The 22,088-nt window shown below is 60.5% G+C and overlaps 2 protein-coding genes across 2 annotated transcripts; one reads left to right on the plus strand and one right to left on the minus strand.

The window, feature by feature from the left end:
* The first annotated feature begins 2,964 nt into the window (after positions 1–2,964).
* On the plus strand, positions 2,965–8,389 carry MRPL52 (mitochondrial ribosomal protein L52). The gene is made up of 5 exons (XM_005290143.4): positions 2,965–3,099; positions 3,221–3,296; positions 3,916–3,983; positions 4,127–4,191; positions 4,611–8,389. The coding sequence occupies exons 1-5, from the start codon at positions 3,036–3,038 to the stop codon at positions 4,761–4,763; spliced, it is 426 nt and encodes a 141-aa protein (XP_005290200.3). The 5' UTR covers positions 2,965–3,035; the 3' UTR covers positions 4,764–8,389.
* MMP14 (matrix metallopeptidase 14) lies at positions 6,360–20,256 on the minus strand. Its single transcript, XM_005290141.4, is given in 11 exon segments — positions 6,360–10,117; positions 10,700–10,815; positions 11,151–11,301; positions 11,403–11,541; positions 11,907–12,067; positions 12,468–12,629; positions 13,448–13,681; positions 13,684–13,754; positions 14,235–14,357; positions 16,823–16,971; positions 20,057–20,256. Coding segments are annotated over 11 exon segments (1,737 nt in total). The 5' UTR covers positions 20,159–20,256; the 3' UTR covers positions 6,360–9,788.
* Positions 20,257–22,088: the final 1,832 nt, after the last annotated feature.

Here is a 22,088-nt window from a genome sequence, read left to right on the forward strand (position 1 = left end):
TTGACGGGGGCGTCCGGGGGGACACAGGCTCCTGCGGCGGTGCCGGAGCGTAGTGGGGGGCGGGCGCCATGGCTGCGGAGGGGAGAGACGGGGTTAGGTGCGGGGCACAGGGTGGGACATGAGGCTTTCCCCTCTAGGGTGTGCTGATCTCATCAGACAGGGAGATAGGGGAGAGGGAAAAGGGCGGGGGGGTCTAGTGCATTAGAGCGGGTTGGGGGCTGGGAGCCAGGATTCCTGGGTTTCTCCCTGGCTCTGGGAGAGGAGTGGGGGCTAGTGATTAGAGCAGGATGGGGTGGCTGGGAGTCAGGACTCCTGGGTTCTCTCCCCGGCTCTGGGAGGGGAGTGAGGGTTAGTGATTAGAGCAGGATGGGGGGCAGGGAGCCAGGATTCCTGGGTTCTCTCCCCGGCTCTGGGAGGGGAGTGGGGGCTAGTGGTTGGAGCAGGGGGGGGCAGGGAGCCAGGACTCCTGGGTTCTCACCCCAGCTCTGGGAGGGGAGTGGGGCTAGTGGTTGGGGGGGCGGGGAGGGAGGCCAGGCCCCCGGGCTCCGCACGGACACTCACCGCTCCCGGCACGTTCCCGTCTGTCCCCTCGCAGAAAGAGGAAGAGCCGGGAGGGGCAGAGACTTTAACTTGGCGGGGGGGCTGGGCCGTGGCCCGGGTCCAAGGTCCCTAGAGGGGAGCCAGCAGCGTGACTGGGGAGATAAGTGTTGCGAGCTTCCCCCCACCCCCGTTGCGAGCTTCCCTGACAGTGCCCCCAGGCTGCGCCCTTCCTCCTCCAACAGTGCCCCCCGCTGCAAGCTTCCCTGACAGTGCCCCCAGGCTGCGCCCTTCCTCCTCCAACAGTGCCCCCGCTGTGAGCTTCCCTGACAGTGCCCCCAGGCTGCGAGCTTCCTCCTCCAACAGTGTCCCCTGCTGCGAGCTTCCCTGACAGTGCCCTCAGGCTACGAGCTTCCTCCTCCAACAGTGCCCCCACGCTGCGACCTTCCCCACCCCACTGCGAGCTTCCCTGACAGTGCCCCCCACTGTGAGCTTCCTTCTCCAACAGTGCCCCCATGCTGTGACCTTCCCCACCCCGACTGTGAGCTTCCCTGACAGTGCCCCCACGCTGCGACCTTCCTTCTCCAACAGTACCCCCACTGCAACCTTCCCCACCCCCACTGTGAGCTTCCCTAACAGTGCCCCATGCTGCGTACTTCCTTCTCCAACAGTGCCCCCACACTGTGACCTTCCCCACCCCCGCTGTGAGCTCCCCTGACAGTGCCCCCCACTGTGAGCTTCCTTCTCCAACAGTGCCCCCTGCTGTGAGCTTCCCTGACAGTGTCCCCCACTGTGAGCTTACCCACCCCAACTGCGAGCTACACTGACAGTGCCCCCACGCTGCGAGCTTCCTCCTCCAACAGTGCCCACACGCTGCGAACTTCCCCCACCCCTGCTGCGAGCTTCCCTGACAGTGCCCCCACGCTGCAAGCTTCCCTGCCCCCGCTGCGAGCTACACTGATAGTGCCCCCATGCTGCGACCTGCCCCCTGACAGTATCTACACACAATGGGGACGTTTGCCCCCAGAGCTGGGGATCGAACCCGGGAGTCCAGGCCTGGTGCTCCCTGTGAGTCTCATTGGCATCCTCATTAATAATTAGCCAAAGGTTAATAACCAATGAGCCAAACCATTAATTATGTGACCTCTGACCCTGACTTTGCCCTGCCCCCTCCCCCACTCACAGGGGATGTGAAGGGGGCAGAGAAGGGACCCAGGCATTCAGGGATCCTGGTCAAAGAACCAAGGAATGGCCAGGCTGGGTCAAAGCAATGGCCCAGCCAGCCCCAGCTCCTGGCTGCCGACAGACCAGGACAATTATCCCATGATCCACCCTGAGCTTTGGGGCCACCTGGCACAGGGGGCTGTGTCCCTGACCAGCTTGGCTAATAACCATTGCTGGACCCGGCCTCCAGGAACGTGGCTCATTGTGTGTCAAACCCCCTTCTACTTCTGGCCTCAGCCCATTCCCTGTCAGTGAGTTCCACAGGTTAACAGGAAACCTGCCTGCTGGAAACCTGCTGCATGAGCCTTCGGGTTTAGGTGCCCCAGTCACTGTCTCCGCCCCCGGCAGGAGTTTACAGCCCTCTGCACACTGGATCCACACGCCAGGACCCAGGCGTCCGGGTTCTGAGCCCAGGCTGAGACTGGCCAGAACTCACTTCATCTGGGGGGGAGGGAGGAGAGTCCGCCAATTGACTCTTCTGGGCTCCCGTGGAGGCACTTTCAAGATGGCGTCAACAGCAGGGTCGGGAATGAGCCAATATGGCCGCGCCCAATGGGCGCCTTCCCCATAGCCGGTTCCAAGATGGCGGTGCCCTTTAATTTCCTTTAGCAAGATGGCGACGGTCATAAATGCCTTTCCTCAGTGCCTGCTGGGATCATTTCCGGTCCCAACATGGCGGCCCCTACAATTTCCTTCACCAATATGGCGGCCCTCGTGAATCCCTTCCCCAAAATGACTGCGCCTATCACTGCCCTTAAAAAAATGTCTAAATCAAGATGGCTGAGCCCATTAAAACAAACTAGTTATCAAATTCCATCAAAGATGCTGGCGCCCTTAAATTCCTTCCCAAATATAGCGACATCATTTAGTTACGTAACCAAGATGGCGCCGCCCGTATTTTCCTCACCAATATGGCGGCTCACGGCCTTTGTCTATTCAAGATGGCGACCCCCATAAATTCCATGCTCAATGTGGCTGATACACAACATTTGACCGGAAGATGGCGCCCTCCTGCGAGTTCGTGCCAAGATGGTCCGCAGACCTCCCTTTCCGTACAACGTGGCAGCTTCCTTAGCACGTGTATCCAATATGGCGGCGCCTATATTTCTTCAAATCAACATGGCGGCTCCCACTCCAAAATACGGGTCACGTCAGCAATATGGCAGGGGCTACGATTCCTATTCTGAACATGGCGTCCCCCACTGGCGCTCCCATTTCCAACATGGCGGCGCCTGTATCCTCCCTGCCGTACAGACTTTGTAAATTGCTCCCACATGGTCCCAACGCTACTTCCTGTCCCATTTCCCAAAATGGCAGCGCCCCTGGGCCTGAGGCTGGGTAGGGGAATGGGGGAGATCTAGCATGGGGGCGGGGTCAGATCAAGGGAGTGGGGGGAGTTCCCAGGTTGGCAATTGGGGGGCGCCCCCCAAATCTCACTGATCCCCTCTTTCCCCCCCAGCGCCTCGCCTGGCCGCAGCCCCCCGGCACATTCACTGCGGAGCCGCCCGCCCGGCCGTGGGGCAATGGAGAGTCCAGTGAGTGGGGCTGTGGGCGGGAGTGAGGGGCACCGGTAGGACTGGGGGGCAGGGCTGGGCTGGCAGGGGGCTGTGGGTCGGGAGTGAGGGGCACCGGCAGGATTGGCGGGGCAGGGCTGGGCTGGCAGGCGGCTGTGGGCGGGAGTGAGGGGCACAGGCAGGGCTGGGGGGCAGGGCTGGGCTGGCAGGGGGCTGTGGGTCGGGAGTGAGGGGCACCGGCAGGACTGGGGGGCAGGGCTGGGCTGGCAGGGGCTGTGGGCGGGAGTGAGGGGCACCGGCAGGACTGGGGGGTCAGGGCTGGGCTGGCAGGGGGCTGTGGGTCGGGAGTGAGGGGCACCAGCAGGATTGGCGGGGCAGGGCTGGGCTAGGAGGGGGCTGTGGGCAGGAGTGAGGGGCACCGGCAGGGCTGGGGGGCAGGGCTGGGCTAGCAGGGGCTGTGGGCGGGAGTGAGGGGCACAGGGAGGGCTGGGGGGCAGGGCTGGGCTGGCAGGGGACTGTGGGCGGGAGTGAGGGGCACCAGCAGGACTGGCGGGGCAGGGGGCTGCAGGTTGGGAGTGAGGGGCACCAGAAAGAGGGGGGGGCTCTGGGCTCGTTGTGACCCCCTTTCCCTTCACCCCAGGCAGGGACTTGCCCCCAGCTCGGCCGGCTACGGGCCCCTCCGGGATCTGCCTGACTGGTCCTTTGTAGGTGAGAATCTTCCTCTGTCACTATCATGCGTGCTCAGACGCCTCGGTTCTCTCCTGGAGGTGGGAGGGGTGGGGGCTGGGAGCCCGGACTCCTGGGTTCCAAGATGGGGCAATGGGGTTCACTGACTTCTTGGGTCTCCCCAGACGGGCGCCCCGCCCCCCCGTGGAAGGGCCAGACGCGTCGGCGACAGGAAGATGAGGCCTTTGCGGTGAGTGGGGGACTGGGGGGTTCCAGGGGCTGGGAGCCAGGACTCCTGGGTTCTCCCCAGCTCTGGGAGTGGGGGCTGGTGATTACCAGAGGGGCGCTGGGATCCCCCATGTTGCTCTCGGGCTGGGGGGGGTTCCAGGGCTGGGAGCCAGGACTCCTGGGTTCTCCCCAGCTCTGGGAGTGGGGACTGGTGATTAGCACAGGGGCACTGGGATCCACGTGTTGCTCTCGGGCTGGGGGGGTTCCAGGGCCTTGGAGCCAGGACTCCTGGGTTCTCCCCAGCTCTGGGAGTGGAGGCTGGTGATTACCAGAGGGGCGCTGGGATCCCCCGCGTTGCCTTCGGGCCGGGGTGGTTCCAGGGCTGGGAGCCAGGACTCCTGGGTTCTCTGGGCCCCCCGCTCACCCCGTCTCTCTCCCCAGCGCCGCGTGGCCATGCTGGCCCAGGAGATGGAGCGAGGCCTGCAGCGCTGGCAGGTCCAGCAGCGCCAGCAGCAGGAGGCCAAGGACAGCAAGAGACAGACCCAGCTGCAGCCCAAGGGGGCTGCCCTGCGTCGGCGCAGCAGCCCCCAATAAATTCTTGCGCCCCCAGCAACCACAACTGGCCAGGACGCCTGGTTTCTCTGCTGGCTCGGGGGGGGGGGGGAGTGCAGGCTAGTGGTTAGAGCAGGGCAGCGGTGGCTGGGACCCTGGGTGGAAAGCCTGAGCTCATCAGGTAACAGCCTCGTCCTTACCCACCCCCCTCCCCCCACCCCCCCGAGCCCACACGGCAGGATGTGAGTTCACAATCCGGAGGAAGCAAGAGAGACTTAAGAATCAGATTCCTTCCGCCCCGCCCTGCCAGTGCCCCTCACTTCCGACCCACAGCCCCTGCTAGCCCTGCCCCCCACCCCGACCTGCCGGTGCCCCTCACTCCCAACCCGCAGCCCCTGCCAGCCCAGCCCTGCCCCCCGAGCCCTGCCGCTGCCCTTCACTCCTGACCCGCAGCCCCTGCTAGCCCAGCCCTGCCCCCCCCCCCCAGCCCTGCCGGTGCCCCTCACTCCCGACCCCCCTGCCCCCACCTCCCCAGCCCTGCCAGTGCCCCTCACTCCTGAACTGCAGCCCCTGCCAGCCCAGCCCTGCCCCAGCCCCTCACTTCTGCACGCAGCCCCTGCTAGTCTAGTCCAGCCCAGCCCTGCCGGTGCCTCTCACTCCCAACCCGCAGCCCCCTGCCAGCCCAGCCCCCTCCCCCCCCCCGCTGCCGGTGCCCCTCACTCCTGATGCGCAGCCCCCTGCCAGCCCAGCCCCCCCCAGCGCTGCCAGTGCCCCTCACTCCTGACATGCAGCCCCTGCTATTATTTCTTCTGAGTTGTTTCTGACAGAGGAACTTGGCGGTGGAAGTCGGGGCGCTGGCCTCCCCCCTCCCCCCCATTTCTCTGTTTCTCACAAGTGTTTCATCACAGGCGAGTCAGGAGGCTGTGACTGGGGCCAGCCGCAGTTTTGTGGCTGGGGGAGGGGTGGATTTTCCCCCCCCCCCCCCTTTGGTCTCGAAGACTCCTGCTGTTTTGCAATCCAGGCACTTCTCTTCCCCCCCCCCCTTTCCCCCCCAACAGCTGTAATTGGTTCCAGATGTGGAGCCACGACAGCGGCTGACTTCATCGCGTGGGCGCCGCGCCCGGCTCACGGGACTGAGGGAAGGCAGCCAGGGCTGGGGGGAGGGGAGACTGAGAGCCTCCTGCTTGGACCCCTCCATTCCCAGCCATGGAGTCCCCACTGCCCCACCACCACCACCCCATCTCCCTGTTTGCGGTGTCCTCCGCCAGCGGGATGAGACGGGCCGGGATCTTCTCGCTTTTCGTATCTGGCAGGAGATTGAAATAAGGGAAATCGCGGTTAGACCCACGTCATGGTGTCTGGGCCACAAGCCGTGGGTTTGGTGACTCAGCCCTCCACGGCTCTGCTGGTGCCCCTCACTCCTGACCCTCTGCTAGCCCAGCCCTGAGCTCCCCCCATCCCTACCGGTGCCCCTCACTCCCGACCCGCAGCCCCCTGTTAGCCCAGCCCTGAGCTCCGCCCAGCCCTACCGGTGCCCCTCACTCCCGACCCGCAGCCCCCTGTTAGCCCAGCCCTGAGCTCCCCCCAGCCCTACCGCTGCCCCTATATCTTCACCCTTTAGAAAACGCACTCAATTCATTTGCAAAAAAAAAAAAAAAATTTTTATTCATTTTGATTTTTCTTAAAAAAAAACAAAGCATTCCTCAAAAATTGTCCCCAGTCCCCATTTTTGGCTAATTTTCTTCTCCAAACATGTCTATCAACAACATGAAGGAAAAAAACCCTTCCAATGAAACAAACAACTTGAAAACACGAGACCCTTGAAATGTTTCCAGCAGCCCCAGAGCCGGGTTTGTGTTACGAGGAGAGAGATCCTGGAAGGACGCACTGAGAATCCCCCAGTGTATCCAATTCTTCCCGAAGCTGGGGTTTGTTTGTTTCTAACAGTGAAAGAGGAGGAAAAACTGCAATGTCGTAATTCAGTGCCCAGGAAAATGCTGATGTAAGTCAAGGAAGATCATAACATAAAACCACAACTTTGTGTAGACATCCGGCTGCGTATGACACTTCCACAGGGTTTTCAGTGCCAGTTGGGACAGAATAATTATGAAATCTCTGGACAATCGAACCATCAAATCCCTTGTACTTTGTTTCTGCCCTTGACCTGGCTAGATCACACCAAAACCAGATGAATTTGTGGATAATTTGACTTACAATTTATTCAGATTAATTTTCCTCAAATCAAGAATAAAACTGGGCCTTTTCCTACCACGTTTGCAGTCCACATCCCCTGGGGAAATGACTTCTTTGTTACTAGGATTTTGCAATTAATAAGAAACGTCTCAAAGAAAATGCAGCACTCACTAAAGAGTAGCAGGAAGGCAGGAATCGTCCTTGCATAATGGGTGTCTCTCTCGAGGAGCGAGGTCAGGATCTGAACCTCCCTGTTAATTTAGCAATTCAAACACGGCTTGTTTCTTAAATGCGCCCAGTGCTGCGTTTCATCGAAACGCCCGTCTGGAAATAAGAGCCAGGAAAGGCCCCGCCGCTGGCGAGATAGGACGGATAGTGATTCTTCAGAGCCACCACAAATGCTAATAACTTCCCGGGCTGTTTTTAACAGTCAAAGCAGCGTTTTGGATGCAGCGTGTGGGGGTTAATTAGTTAGTAATAATTCCAATTCCCTGCTGAAGATAGTTAAAATATACTCAAGTAGCAGAGGGGTCGCTGTGTTAGTCTGGATCTGCAATAAGGCTGGGGGGGTGGGCTACAGACTAACAGATGTATTGGAGCATAAGCTTTCGTGAGTGAAATGTCTGTTAGTCTATAAGGTGCCCCAGGACACTGTCACTTTTTTAAATGTACTGTGGATTTTAATAACGGCTGTTAATGATTAGTAGCCAAATAATTGCTAATAAAAGCCTCTGCAAACTAGCTGCCGGTTTTATTAAATTTCTCTAGAGGCTAGAGGTTTAAAAATAGGGAAAATTGCTAATATACCACCCCGGAAAGTTCAAACAACCCCAATTCCTGGGATTTCAGTCAAGTTGCCCCAGGATCTTACTATTATCTAAGACAGTCATAAGCGCCACGCCGGCCAGACCAACAGACGTTACCCACACGATTTATACAATTTCCCTGGAAATCGGTGGTGGATATTAAGAGCAAAATGATGATAAATCCGCAGAAAGGGGGATTTATTACAAACAGTAATATCTGCAGACGAAATCTGGGGGAGTTTTCATGGCATGTACATTCCCCGAGCGCTACCTGCTAAAACCCTCGGCCCCTTGACTCGAGCAAAATAATATTAATTAATTAACAATAATAATACATTGAAAAATACCGAGAGAGACGAAAAACAACCCTCCCCCCAAAAGCACTTTAATCCGCCAGTTTCAAAACCCCCCGGGTGAAAATCCCTCCAAAGCGGGTGCGGGGCGAAGCTGGCCCCTCGTCCCGGCCCGCGGGAATTGAGGGGCATCCCCCCCGTGCCCTGACACCACCCCTCCCCCGCTAACACACTGATATTAGTTAATTGCCTTTTGTTCTATAGAATAATTAAGGTTTTTTTATTACAAAAATTATACATTAAAACAAAAAAAAATCCCCCAATGAGACCCCCACCACCAAAACTGGAGAGGAGGGGACCCCTAAACCTGACCCTTGCTCCACTGAACCAGCCCATTCACCCCCAAACTGGGCCCACAATGCACGCCCTAACCAGCCCCCCCCCCATCTGCCCCCTTCATCCCAAACTGGATCCAGCCATGCTCCCTGCCCCCTGACCATGCTCCCCCCATAGGGACCTGCTTTCCCCTAACCCTCTTTCCTAGGCAGATTCTGGAGGGGGGGGCTGCTACTACTACCTGGGTGACCCCTACAGGGCTGTGGTCCCCTATCACTCAGGATGTGGGGGGGGAGGGCAAGATTCCCTGCCGTCCTGTTTGGGGGCTCTGCAGGAAAGTGGGGGCAAAGTAAGACCATGCCCCCGTCCGTTGGCTCTGCCCCCAAATGCATCATCCCACCCCATGAGCACCCTGCCTGTTTTCCCATCATCCCCTGCTCCTGCTGCTCTAGCCTTAGCCCTCTCCCTCATCTGCATAGCCCTGCCCATTAGAAAGCCCTTGTTTTGACCTCAGTATGACCTAGCTCTGCCCATTGGACTGCGTGGCAACTGTCATCTGCATAGCCCCACCCACTGGAATGCAGAGCCCCCTTATTTGTATAGCCCCGCCCACTGGAATGCAAAACCCCCTCATCTATATAGCCCAGCCCACTGGAATGCAAAGCCCCTTATCTGCATAGACCCGGCCATTTAGTACTGAAGCCCTGCCCCCTTCAGCCAAATGCCATCCCTCTTTTAATAGCTCCACCCCCATGGTTCTTATGTCCCCTCCCCCTCTCTTTGGCTCCACCCCTGGGTTCCCAAGGCCCTGGCTAAAGTACCTGAGGGCCAACCAGGGGCCTCCGTTCCACAGATGGCCCTGCCCCCCCTTTGTACACAGACCAATGGGAGATTCAGCCCAGCCCAACCCAACCCAGCACACAGGAAATAGAGCCAAGCTGATTGGCTAGCTCATGTGCCCAAGGCTGGGGGGAGGAGCCAGCATGACCTTTGGGGAGGCAGTCACCCTGCTGTCTCCCTTGGCTTCCCCTCTGGTGAGGGGAAAGTTGAGAGGTCGTAGAGGACGCTGATGGGCCTGAACTTTGATCTTTCCCCAGGAGGTCAAAGGACACATGGTTACACAAGGGGAGAGGGTCAGGGGTCACCCCGCAGGCTACTGAGCGCGCTCAGCACGCTTTGGGGGGCAGGAAGGAATGTCAGAAAGGGGGAGGGGCCAAGGGGAAGCCCCCACCCTTCACATATTGTCCAGCAGGGAAGGGGAGGAGCTTAAGGGGAGGAGCCAGAGAGAAGCCCCGCCTCTCACACCTTGTCCAGCAGGGAGCGCTGGCTGTGCAGCAGGGGGGCGGAGCCGGGGAGGAGCCAGGGGAATCCCTCCGCCCACACCTTGTCCAGCAGGGGGCGAAGCCGGGGAGGCGGGCGGGGCCGGGGAGCCCCACCCCTCACACCTTGTCCAGCAGGGAGCGCTGGCAGTGCAGCAGCCGCTTGGGGGTCCCGCGGCGTTTGAAGACCAGGATGGCGGCGCCCAGCGCCAGGGCGCAGAGCAGCAGCATGACAGGGAGCACCACAGCGGCCATGTCCACCGCCCCGCCCCCCGCTTCGTCCACCTCAATGACGATGACCTCGGTCTCCTCCCGCTCTTCGTCCTCGCGCCGGCCGCCCCTGCAGCCCATCCAGTCCCGCAGCGCCGACTTGGGGTAGCCCGGTTCCACCCGCAGCTGCTGGTTGTTGAACTTCCAGTAGCGACCGCCCTTGTAGAAATAGGTGAAGGCTGCGTGGCCGGGGGGGGGCAGGGCGAAGAGACACGCGGATGGGAGGAGACAGACAGACACGGGGATAGACAGACGGGAGGAGACGGACGGACGGACACGGGGATAAGAGGACAGAGAGAGAGATGGAGAGAGACGGACGGACAGGGAAGAGAGGGCCGGACGGGCACAAGGGCCAGACAGGGAGGAGACGGATGAACGGACAGATACACAGCCAGATAGGGTAGAAGAGAGACAGACACAGAGTCAGGCAAGGAGGAGATGGACAGATGGACACAGGCCCAGACGGAGGAGGAGATGGACGGGGGACCGGGACGGGGATGGACGAGGAGTAGCGGGAAGAGAGGAACAAAGCAGAAGCTAATTAGCCGCGTCCCTCAAAATCCCTCCCCCACCGCTGGCCAAGCCCTATTGACCCACCTGCTGATGTCAGACCCAGCAGAGCCTTGGTGGGGACCCCACAGCCCACCACTCGCCTCCCCTCATCACCCCAGTTTCCCCCCGACGCCTCCCCATTGATGTCCCGGCTAGGTGGGGCTCGGCCGAAGCGCTGCCCCCCTCTGTCCCCCATGTCCTCGCCGTACCTTCATCGCTGCCCATGAAGGCCCCACGGGGTGACTCGGGAATCCCCTCCCAGACGGCGACGTTCTTGGGGTACTCGGAATCCACCGAGCGGCTCTCCTCATTGAAACGGTAATATCTGTACGGGAGGGGACAATGAATGGGGGCTAAGAATGGGGGGATCCCAGCAGGGGTCTCTCTGGGGGGCGCTGACAGCACAGGGGGTTGCCGAGGTGGGGGTCCCAGTGGGGGGATCTCTGGGGGGTGCTGACAGCATGGGGACCCCAGGATGAGGAGTGGGGGGTCCCAAAGGGGGGCTATCTGGGGGTCGCTGACAACACAGGGGGACCCGGGTTGGGGAGTGGGGGTCCCAGAGGATGATGCTCTGGGGGGCACAGACCACTCAGGGGGACCCCAGGGTGGGGAGTGGGGGGTCCCTATGAGGGGGTCGCACAGGGGACATCTCGCACTGACTTGTTGCCCCGGAAGAAGTAGGTTTTCCCGCTAGGCATCCAGAAGAGGGCAGCGTCGATGCGATCAGTGGGGAGCCCCCGGCCCAGCTCCCGGAGAGGTTTGGGGTACCCAGGCTGCAGGATGGCTTCATCGAACACCCAGTGCTTGTCACCTGCGGAGCGTGAGAGCAGGGTCAGCCCCAGGGGGGAATGGCCCCATCCCCCCACCCCCCAACCAGCCTCCCCCCCAGGAAAAGGCCCCGCGTCCTGGTACCTTTGAAGAAGACAAATTTCCCATCTTTCCTCTCATAGGCCGTGCTGATTGACGCTGGGAGACCGACCCAGAACTGGCCAATGGGGAGTGGGTACCCATCCATGACCCGGTTATTCCGGACCCGCCAGAACCAGCGCTCCTGGGACCAGAGAAATTCACACAGTTCTGCCGGTGCCCCTCCCTCCCAACCCACAGCCCCCTGCCAGCCCAGCCCTGCCCCCCTCCCAGCTCTGCCGGTGCCCCTCAATCCCAACCCACAGACCCCTGCTAGCCCAGCCCTGGGATCCCCCCAAGCCATGCCAGTGCCCCTCACTCCCAACCCGCAGCCCCCTGCCCTGCCCCCCCAGCTCTGCCGGTGCACCTCACTCCCAACCCACAGCCCCCTGCCAGCCCAGCTCTGCTGGTGCCCCTCTCTCCTGACCCACAGACCCCTGCTAGCCCAGCCCATGGCTCCCCGAGCCCTACTGGTGCCCCTCACTCCTGACCCGCAGCCCCTACACACACCTTGAAGACGAACATCTCCCCACGCAAGACAGCGATGGTGTCAAAGTTGCCGTCACAGATGTTGGGGCCGTAAGGGGGGTTGTTGGGCTCGTCAGGCACATGGGGCCTGGCTGTGGTGCGGGGCACCGGAGGGGCCTTGGTGGGGATCCCCGACTTGCTCCCTGGGCAAAGGAACACAAAGGGTTAATTGAGAGCGGAGGAGTCAGGGACTATGGGAGGGTCTGTGTGGGGGTCAGGTGTTGTTCCCCATACGCCCAGTGCTGGGGGCTGTGGGTGACCTGTTATTCAGCGTGAGGTTCAGGGGGTGAAGTTATGGGCTGCTGGCTGGGATTGGGATGGAGGTAGAATCAGCATGAAGGGCGAGGGGGTGTCACACCCAAGGGAGTTAAAGGTTAGGGTCAGGGGTGAGGATGGGGGTCACACCCCAAAAGAAGAGCAGGGTCCCCCGCACTGTGAAGCCACAGGTGCCCTGTTGGTGGGCTAGGAGCTGGGTGGTCCCGCGCTCCTGCATGCCGCGCCAATGGGAAGGGTTTGCAGTGTGGGGGCAGGGGGCCGTCGCACCGTAGAGCTGCTGGATGCCGCGCAGGTCATCGTCCGGCAGCACAAAGTTCTCGGTGTCCATCCACTGGTAGAAGGGCGCCATGATGGCCGAGGGGTCGTTCGAATGCTCCAGCCCCAGCGCGTGGCCCAGCTCATGCACGGCCACCAGGAAGATGTCGTTTCCTGCGGGAGCGGGAGCATCAGTGTGTGGCATGGCCTGATGAGGATGTCACCACGGCCACCAGGGAACAGGGTCTTCACCATATCCACCAGGGAACAGGGACGTCACCACATTTGCCCCAGAACGGGGTGTCACCGTATCCACCCAGGAATGGGGACACCACCATGTCTACCCAGTACCAGAGACATCACCATGGCCGACTGGGAATGGGGACACCACAGGAACAGGGACACCTCTGTGTCAGGGACGCCACCACGTCTGCACAGGTGAGATTATTCCCCCCCCTTGGAAATGGGACATGGGAAGGACTGGCCCAATCCAGCCCCAGAGCAGGGGACTGTCTGGCTCAGGGGGCAGGGAATGCGACACGGGGCCTTTCCCCTCTAGGAGGCGCCGACTCTGATCCAGCCCCGGGGGGACTGGCTGGCTCAGGAGGGTGGGGAATGGGACACGGGGCTTGTCCCTTCCAGGGGACGCCGGCTCCCATGAGGCCCCAGAGGGAGGATTCGGGGGGTTCCCACGGGTGTGGAAAGGGGAAGTGACGCCATAGTTAGCCCATAGTCAATGAGTTGGGGGAGGGGACTTTCCCAGCATCTCCTTCCCTGCCCTGCCCCCCTCCCTAGCCTCCCTGCATCCCCGAAGAGAAAGTCCTGGGCCCTCCCCACCATTGATTCCCCTCCCCCTTCTTGCCATGCTCCCAGCCCCCCACGACCTCTCCCGCCTCTCCACCGATACCCCATCTGCCCCCCTGCCTACCCCGAGCCCCCTATGCCCTCTCCCTTACCCCCGAGCCCTTCACCCGCTCCCAACCCCCACTCACCATTGAGGTCATCGTTGCGGACGGTCCAGGGCTCGGCCAAGTCGAAGTGGGTGTCGCCGCCAATGTGGGGGCCGGGGAAGTAGGCGTGGGCTAGGAAGCCCCCCTCCCCGTCGAAGGGGGTGCTGTCGCCATGGAAGCCCTCGGCGAAGAAGATCATGATGTCGGCCTGGGGCGCCCGGCCCTGGCGCACGTGGGCGTAGGGCACCTCACGGAAGCGCAGCGGCGTGGCCGCCCCCACACCCCAAAGGCCCGGCGGATGGCCTCGAATGTGGCCACCTCACCCACCTTGGGCGTATAGTTCTGGATGCTGGTGGGGGGAGGGGGGATACAGCCTGGGTCAGACCTGCATGGCTCCCCCCCCCCCATTGCTGCCCCATGGTCACTGCATGGCCCCCCACGTCCCGTCACTGTCCCATGCCCCTCACTGCCCCATGGCCCCCATCACTGCTCCAAAGTGCCCCCCCGTCATGGTCTCATGGCCACCAACCTCCTGTCACTGCCCCCCAGCCACCTCACTGGCCCCTCAGCCCTGTCACGGCCCCCAGACCCATGGCTACCCCATTGCCCCACCACAGCCCACGGCTCCCTCACAGACCCATGGGCTCCCCATCACTACCCACAGACTCTCCCCCACTTGGCCCCTTTGCCCCAACCCACCTGCCGCAGCCCCCCAGAGCCCACCCAGTTCCCCATGGCCCACTCAGCCCCATGGCCCCCCAACTCTCTGCACCTTCACATCCACCGCCAGCCCCTTATAGCCCCTCACACACTCTTCCTGGCCTCTCACCAGAACGTAATCTCGTTGTGCTGCCATTTCAGGCCCTGGATTGCGTAGCGCCGGCGCCGCACATTGGCCTTGATCTCGGCCCCGAACTTATCTGGGACGCCACAGCGGGGCCGCTTCATGGCCCTGAGGGAGGGGAGAGGAAGGGTGAGCCTGGAGGGGCAATTTCGTTAGAACTTGTCCCCTGGGGGCAGAGTCTCCCAGCACTTGGGGCAATTTTTTGTGTGCATGAGGGTTGAGATCCCGTCTCCTCAGTGTCATGTGGCCTGAAGTTCCATAGGCTCATCACACCCAAGGGACCATTGCACAGACCCTGACCGAGATCAGGGCCCTCTTGGTGCTGGGTGCTCCACAGAGCCCAGGTCACTAGTAGAGCTGGGAATAGAACCCAGGCATCCTGCCCCTTCCCCCATAATATCACAGCTTTGTAGCCCTGTCGTTACCCCCAGAAGGGAGCAAAGATCCGACTCCTGGGCCATTTCATCCCTTCCCAAATCCCGCTACAGTTCCTGGCTTCATACCTGCCCTGGGGCTCGGATAGGGGCACCAGTTTGGAAAAATCCCATGATTCTCAGTGGTGGGAATTTCCAAAGGGGCCGTTCCCATTGGCGCCCAACCCACACTGACCCTTAATGGAGATAGAACCCAACCTCCATTGGTGCCCAACCCCCATTGACACCTCATGGTGCTAGACCGCAACGTCCATTGGCACCCAACCCCCATTGACACCTAATAGTGCTAGACCGCAATGTCCATTGGCACCCAACCTCCATTGACCCTTAATGAGGATAGAACCCAACATCCATTGGTGCACGACCCCCGTTGGCCCCTAATGTTGCTAGAACCCAACGTCCATTGGTGCCCAACCCCCATTGACCCTTAATGGTGCTAGCAGGGCCGGCTCCAGGCACCAGCTTCTCAAGCAGGTGCTTGGGGCGGCCACTCCGGAGAGGGGCGGCAGGTCCAGGTATTCGGCGGCAATTCGACAGACGGTCCCTCACTCCGCCAGGAAGACCCTCCGGCCGAATTGCCGCCGCAGATCGCGATCGCGGCTTTTTTTAGATCGCAATCGCAGCTTTTTTGTTTTGTTTTGTTTTGTTTTGTTTTGTTTGTTTGTTTGTTTGTTTTGGCTGCTTGGGGCGGCCAAAACCCTGGAGCCGGCCCTGGGTGCTAGACCACAACCTCCATTGGCACCCAACCCCCATTGACACCGAATGGTCCTAGACCGCAACGTCCATTGGCGCCCAATCCCCATTGACCCTTAGTGGGGATAGAACCCAACGTCCATTGGCGCTCAACCCCCATTGACACCTAATGGTTCTAGACCTCAACGTTCATTGACACCCAACCCCCATTGACCCTTAATGGTGCTAGACCGCAATGTCCATTGCCACCCAACCCCCATTGACACCTAATGGGGATAGACCACAACGTCCATTGGCGCCCAACCCCCATTAACCCTTAATGGGGATAAAACCCAACGTCCATTGGCACCCAACCCCCATTGACACCTAATGGTGCTAGACCGCAACGTCCATTGGCGCCCAACCCCCATTAACCCTTAATGGGGATAAAACCCAACGTCCATTGTCACCCAACCCCCATTGATCATTAATGGGGATAGAACCCAACGTCCATTGGTGCCCAACCCCCATTGACACCTAATGGTGCTAGAACCCAATAGCCATTGGCGCCCAACCCCATTGACCCTTAATGGGGATAGAACCCAACATCCATTGGTGCCCAACCCTGATTGGCCCCTAATGGTGCTAGAACCCAACGTCCATTGGTGCCCAACCCTGATTGGCCGCTAATGGTGCTAGAACCCAATGTCCATTGGCACCTAACCCCCGTTGACGGCTAATGGGGCTAGAACCCAACGCCCATTGGTGCCCAACCCCCATTGAACCTTAATGGGGATAGAACCCAATGCCCATTGGCACCTAATGGGGTTAGAATGCAATGTCCATTGGTGCCCAACCCCCATTGACCATTAATGGGGCGAGAATCCAATGTCCATTGGTGCCCAACCCCCATTGACCATTAATGGGGCGAGAATCCAATGTCCATTGGTGCCCAACCCCCATTGACTCTTAATGGGGATAGAACCCAACGCCCATTGGCACACAACTCCCATTGACACCTAATGGAGCTAAAACGCAATGTCCATTGGCGCCCAACCCCCACTGACCCTTAAAGGGGATAGAACCCAATGTCCATTGGCACCCAACCCCCATTGACACCTAATGGTGCTAGACCGCAACGTCCATTGGTGCCCAACCCCCATTAACCCTTAATGGGGATAAAACCCAACGTCCATTGGCACCCAACGTCCATTGATCATTAATGGGGATAGAACCCAACGTCCATTGGTGCCCAACCCTGATTGGCCCCTAATGGTGCTAGAACCCAACGTCCATTGGCGCCCAACCCCCATTGACCCCCTAATGGTGCTAGAACCCAATGTCCATTGGCGCCCAACCCCCATTGACCCCTAATGGGGATAGAACCCGTCTCATAGCACTAGAACTCAAAGCTCGGTAGGCTCAATGGGGGTGGTTCTCCTGGGGCTTGGTCGTGGGATGACTCACCTCATGGTGTCGGCGTCAGCGGTCCCAGTGATCTGCAGACCGTAGAAGCTCTGCATGGCGCTGATGGCAGCTGAGAGCGACTGGGGTGAGCGCTGGGTATGGGTCCGCAAGTCGCCGGGGGGGAGGTACCCATACTGCTGCAGCCAGGCCTGGGGAGGGAGAGAGTCAAGGGGGGCCCACAGACCCCCACAACACCGACCAGCCATCCTCCCTCCCCCTTAGCAGTCCCCCATGCCCAGCTCACACACACCTGCCCTCCATCCCCCATAAATACCCACATCTGCCCTCCTTACCCCGCATGCCCCCAACTCCCACAATGACCCCATCTGCCCAACACCAACCACCACACATACCCCTCACCGATCACTCCCTCACCCCCACCCCACCCCTATAGTGACCCCTAAACCCCATCCCCCACACATGCCCCACAACACCCACCCCCATCCCAGACATTGTCCCCCTATAGCCCACCCCACCACAGCCTGAATCCATGCAAGAGCTCACCCACCCATCCCTGGCATCATGTACTCTGTGACCCAAGGCTGGGCTAGCAGGGGGCTGCGGGTCTGGAGTGAGGGGCCCAGGGCTGGGCTAGCAGGGCTGCAGGTCAGAAGTGAGGAGCACTGGCAGAGCTGTTGGGGGGGTGGTCTTGTTGAATAAGGGCTGTTAGAGGCAGGAAGTGGGGGACCCTTAACCCAGTGTGCTCTGGATTGTGCCTACTGAATCTATTCCTCACCCATGCTCCCGGTGGCCGGCACCCCCTCATTCCGGTTCACCTCCCAGAGCCCTCCAGTTGATTTATCCTCTGGCTTCGTTTCTTCCCTCCCCCGCCCCAGCTCTAAATACAGCCCATACACCTCCCCTGCTTCCGCTCCCCCACCCCCAGGGGCTAAATTTTCTCTTCCAAGCGAGACACAAACAAGTGTCTCCCACTCGCTGGCGGGCAGATCCCACCTGCTCGACACGCGGTTATCCCTAGCCTGGTTCGTTCATTCTTCCCAGCCCAAACCCCCAGCGCTCGAGTTCCAGGTTCCGAGTCACCCAGTTCCCCTGTCGGGATTTTTACCCTGCCCTTGTCTCAGTTCAACTCTTTTCCATTGGGGGGCCTGGGGCTGCGAGCTGTCCCTGCACTCGTTTATTCCGGGCCTGCTTCGTTTGTTCTTCCGACCGAAAGGTGGAAGGGAAAAGGCTGCCTGGCCCCCTTCGCTCCTGACCGGTCCATGGTATTTGTTGCTTCTTCCTGCCTTTCCCTGCACTGCTCCGTTGGGCAGCTGGCTCCTCCACTCTCCTGCGGGCGGGCGGTGGGCACCGGTGTCCAGCGCCTAAGCGCTGCCCTTGGCCCCTATCCTGAGCTATCCCAGCTCCTCGCTCACTTCTGCAGGCTCTCTCCCAAGCCTGGGGCAGGAAAGGCGGCGCGCTGGCCCGGTCCCCCCTTCCCCACATTCCCTCTCCCTTCGCCACACAAGCAGGCCTTTGTGGCTGGGGGATTTGGTGGTGAGTTCCCCCCCTCACGGGGAATCCCAGCCAGCTCCCCCCCACCCCCACCCCCACCCCCTGGAGCATGGAAGAGAAGGAAGGAGACGGACTTGGCTCGGACGAGCGAGAGGGCAGAACGAGCAGAGAGTTCGGTGGAAGCCAAGAAAACGCTGGCCACAGAAACAGGGTGGGAGGCCAGGGCTTTGGTGAGGTCCTTCAAGGAATGATTGTGTAATTGGAACAGCCTTCGGATTGGGAACGAGAGAGAGTGTGTGAGTGTGTGTGTGTGGGGGATATATAGCTAGAGTGGATGGGGATAGACAGATAGATTAGATTAGATAGAGTGGATGGGGCTGGAGAAAGAAAGAAAGAAAGAAAGAAAGAAAGAAAGAAAGAAAGAAAGAAAGAAAGAAAGAAAGAAAGAAAGAAAGAAAGAAAGAAAGAAAGAAAGAAAGAAAGAAAGAAAGAACCTGGCAGCCAAAGGAAGAACATGCCAGTTTCTTGGGTGACGTCCAGGTATTTCGGAGCGGCTCCAGATGTGACTCACGCGGCAGCCCAGCGAATGGAGGAATGAAAACACGGAGGGAGTGGAGTGAGAGAACGGGGAAGTGGGGGATCCAGGTAGGGGAAGGGAGCTGTGAGAGAGGAGGGCCAGGGAAACACCATCAGTGAAATGAGGGAATGAGAAAGTGGCTCAATAAATAAGTACAAGGGAAGAAGAGAAGGAATGGGTAGAAGGAGAAAATCCCCAAAGAAAGGAGTAGAAGTAAGGGAATGAGAAAGTCTGGTGAAGAGATGAGTGGGCGGGAAGTGGTTTGTGGAGTTATATTTCAGGGCTGGCCCCGTAGGGAGAAGAAAGGATGGCGGAAAAGCCCAGATCAAGGAGTTCAGGAAGGAGAAAAGGAGAAACCCCCCAGATGGAGAAGTAGAAAGGAAGGAAGGGGAAAGAGAGGTGTGAAAGAAGATTGGTTGGGGGTCACCCCGTAGAGAAGCGTTGTCCCTGTGAGGGAGAGGGGAGGAAGGCTAGGAAAAGAGTTTAATACTGTAAACAAATGGAAGCGGACGGGTGGGAGACAAAGGAAAGGAGGGAATGGGATAATCTGGCAAGCGGAGGAATGGAAACAAAAAACCAGGCTTGGAGACGAACTGCGGGGTTTGCTCCAGGCGCGGGCCGTGAGGAAGGGACGAAGGAGCCACCGGGAAGAGGGAGGGAGGAAAGCCGTGGAGTGTCTGGCTGGGGAAGGGGTCAGGGCGAAAGGAAGGAGCGCGAAAGCCGCCCAAGGGAGGGATAGACGACGTGCGGCGAAGGGCAGAGGGGCGAGGAAATGGAGCCCAGCGAAGGAATGTGAAAGTTTTGGGCAGGCGAAGTTTGGCGTGGGGGAGGAGGCGAAGCGGGCTGGGAGCGAGGGAAGGGGGAAGCGGGCAAAGGAGGAGTGCGAAGGGAGCGTCCTGCGGAAAACACCAGCCCGGGGCTGAAAGGAGAGGCAGGGAGAGGCGGCTGGTGCCGCGCTGGAGGGGAGGCATAGGCACCTGGGCAGAGGGAGGTGGGGGACTTGGGGCCCCCCAGGAAAGAGAGGCCAGGGCGGGGGGAACAGGGGTGTGAAAAGCGGGACTCTTGGCTTTTGGAGCGGGGGCAGTGGGGTATATAAGACGAAGCCCCCGATAGCGGGGTCCCCGGGACCGGGCTGTGGGCTCGCCCCGGGAGGGAGCGGGGTGACTGCGGCGAGGACAGACCCAACGGCCGGGAGCGGGACTCACCTCGGGGCTGAAGTTGGGGTCCCCGGCGGCGCCCCGGAGCAGGGCGATCAGCACCAGGGTGGCGGAGAGCAGGGAGGGCGCCAGGCTCGGCGAGGGGCTCATCTTCCTTCCTTCCCTCCCTCCGCGGCGACTGGCCCCTTCCCTCGCCTCGCCGCCCCGCCGGACTGGGGACGTGGGCAGCGCCTGGCCCCACTTAGAGCCGGGGGCGGGGGCGGGGGCTGGGCCGGGCCAGGCTGAGGGGAAGCGGGGAGCGAACCGGCGGCGCATGGAGCCACCTAGAGGAGAGACGAGGGGAAGGGACAGGGGGAGAGATCTAGAGAGCTCGACCCAGGGGTGTCTGGGGGTGGATCCCGGGGTGTTTGGGGGGATAGATCAGGGGTGTCTGGGGGGATAGATCAGGGGGTGGATCCCGGGGTGTCTCGGGGGATATATCAGGGGTGTCTGGGGGGATAAATAAGGGGGTGTCTGGGGGTGGATCCCGGGGTGTCTCGGGGGATAGATCAGGGGTGTCGGGGGGTAGATCCAGGGTGTCTCGGGGGATAGATCAGGGGTGTCTGTGGGGTGGATCCCGGGGTGTTTGGGGGGTGGATCCGGGGTGTCTTGAGGTGGATCCCGGGGTGTCTCGGGGATAGATCAGGAGTGTCTGGGGGGATAGATCAGGGGGCGTCGGGGGGTGGATCCGGGATGTCTCAGGGGATAGATCAGAGGGTGTCTGGGGTGTGGACCACGGGGTGTCTGGGGGGATAGATCAGGGGGTGTCGGGGGGTGGATCCGGGATGTCTCGGGGGATAGATCAGGGAGTGTCTGGGGGGTGGATCCCGGGGTCTCTCGGGGGATAGATCAGGGGTGTCTGGGTGTGGATCCGGGATGTCTCGGCGGATAGATCAGGGGGTGTCTCGGGGGTGGATCCGGGGTGTCGGTGGATGGATCTGGGGATGGATCCCGGGGTGTCTGGGGGTGGATCCCGGGGTGTCTCGGGGGATAGATCAGGGGTGTCTGGGGGGATAGATCAGGGGGTGTCGGGTGGATCCCGGGGTGTCTCGGGGGATAGATCAGGGAGTGTCTGGGGGTAGATCTCGGGGTGTCGGTGGATGGATCTGGGGGTGGATCCCGGGGTGTCTGGGGGGAGAGCTCACGGAGGAGCCAGGCAGACAATGGTGGTGGCTGAAGAGAGGCAGACTGAGGGGGCTGGTGCAGGCGGGGGGTGGGGGCTATGGGGCAGGATGTGGGTCTCTCTCATCAGCACATTTCCCACCATCGGTTTGTTCCTCTGGGTCTTTGATCCTTTGGCTGCTGAATCAGCCACCTCTCATTTCGCTAAGGGAGGCCTCGACCCCAGCTGGGGTCAGACAGGAACCCAGGAGTCCTGGCTCCCAGCCCCCATCACCTCCAAACCACTAGACCCAGCTGCACTACCAGAGCCAGCGACAGAACCCAGGAGTCCTGGCTCCCAGCCCCCCTCACCTCCAAACCACTAGACCCAGCTGCACTACCAGAGCCAGCGACAGAACCCAGGAGTCCTGGCTCCCAGCCCCCGCTCTAACCACTAGCCCTCACTCCCCTCCCAGTCCTGTCTGGCTCCCAACGCCTTCCCCCCCCCAATCAAGTCAGGGACCTTGGCTGTTTTATTTAGCAACATGAAAGGACAGACGGGGGGGGGGGGGTTGAATAAGAGCCAGTGGGGGTGGGGAATGGCGAGCGCGTGGAGGGAGGGGGGGCAACCCATCCTCGTGCCCCCATCTCCCCCCTCTGCCACTAGGTGGCGCCAGAGGCTATAGGATGGAGATGGAGGGAAGTTGGTTCTTAAAGGGCCCGTACCGCAATTCTGGGACCCCCCCAAAAAACTCCAGGGCTCTTAAAGGGTCGGTAACACAGTTCTGGGACCCCCCCCCCCAAACCAGGATCTTAAAGGGCCATTACCACAATTCTAGGACCCCCAATAAAAAACCCAGGGCTCTTAAAGGGCCGGTACCACAGTTCTGGGACCCCCAATACCAGGGCTCTTAAAGGGCTGGTACCACAATTCTGGGAC

The sequence above is a fragment of the Chrysemys picta genome, chromosome 13 (assembly GCF_011386835.1).
Source record: "Chrysemys picta bellii isolate R12L10 chromosome 13, ASM1138683v2, whole genome shotgun sequence".
NCBI lineage: Eukaryota > Metazoa > Chordata > Testudines > Emydidae > Chrysemys > Chrysemys picta.

Excerpts from the sequence above, each read along its gene's own strand:
- MRPL52 (XM_005290143.4), top strand. The coding sequence starts at position 3,036 with ATGGTCCCAACGCTACTTCCTGTCCCATTTCCCAAAATGGCAGCGCCC. Across the intron at positions 3,100-3,220 it reads GCCCCTGGGCCTGAGGCTGG|CGCCTCGCCTGGCCGCAGCC; the intron begins GTAGGGGAATGG and ends TTTCCCCCCCAG. Across the intron at positions 4,192-4,610 it reads AGGAAGATGAGGCCTTTGCG|CGCCGCGTGGCCATGCTGGC; the intron begins GTGAGTGGGGGA and ends CTCTCTCCCCAG.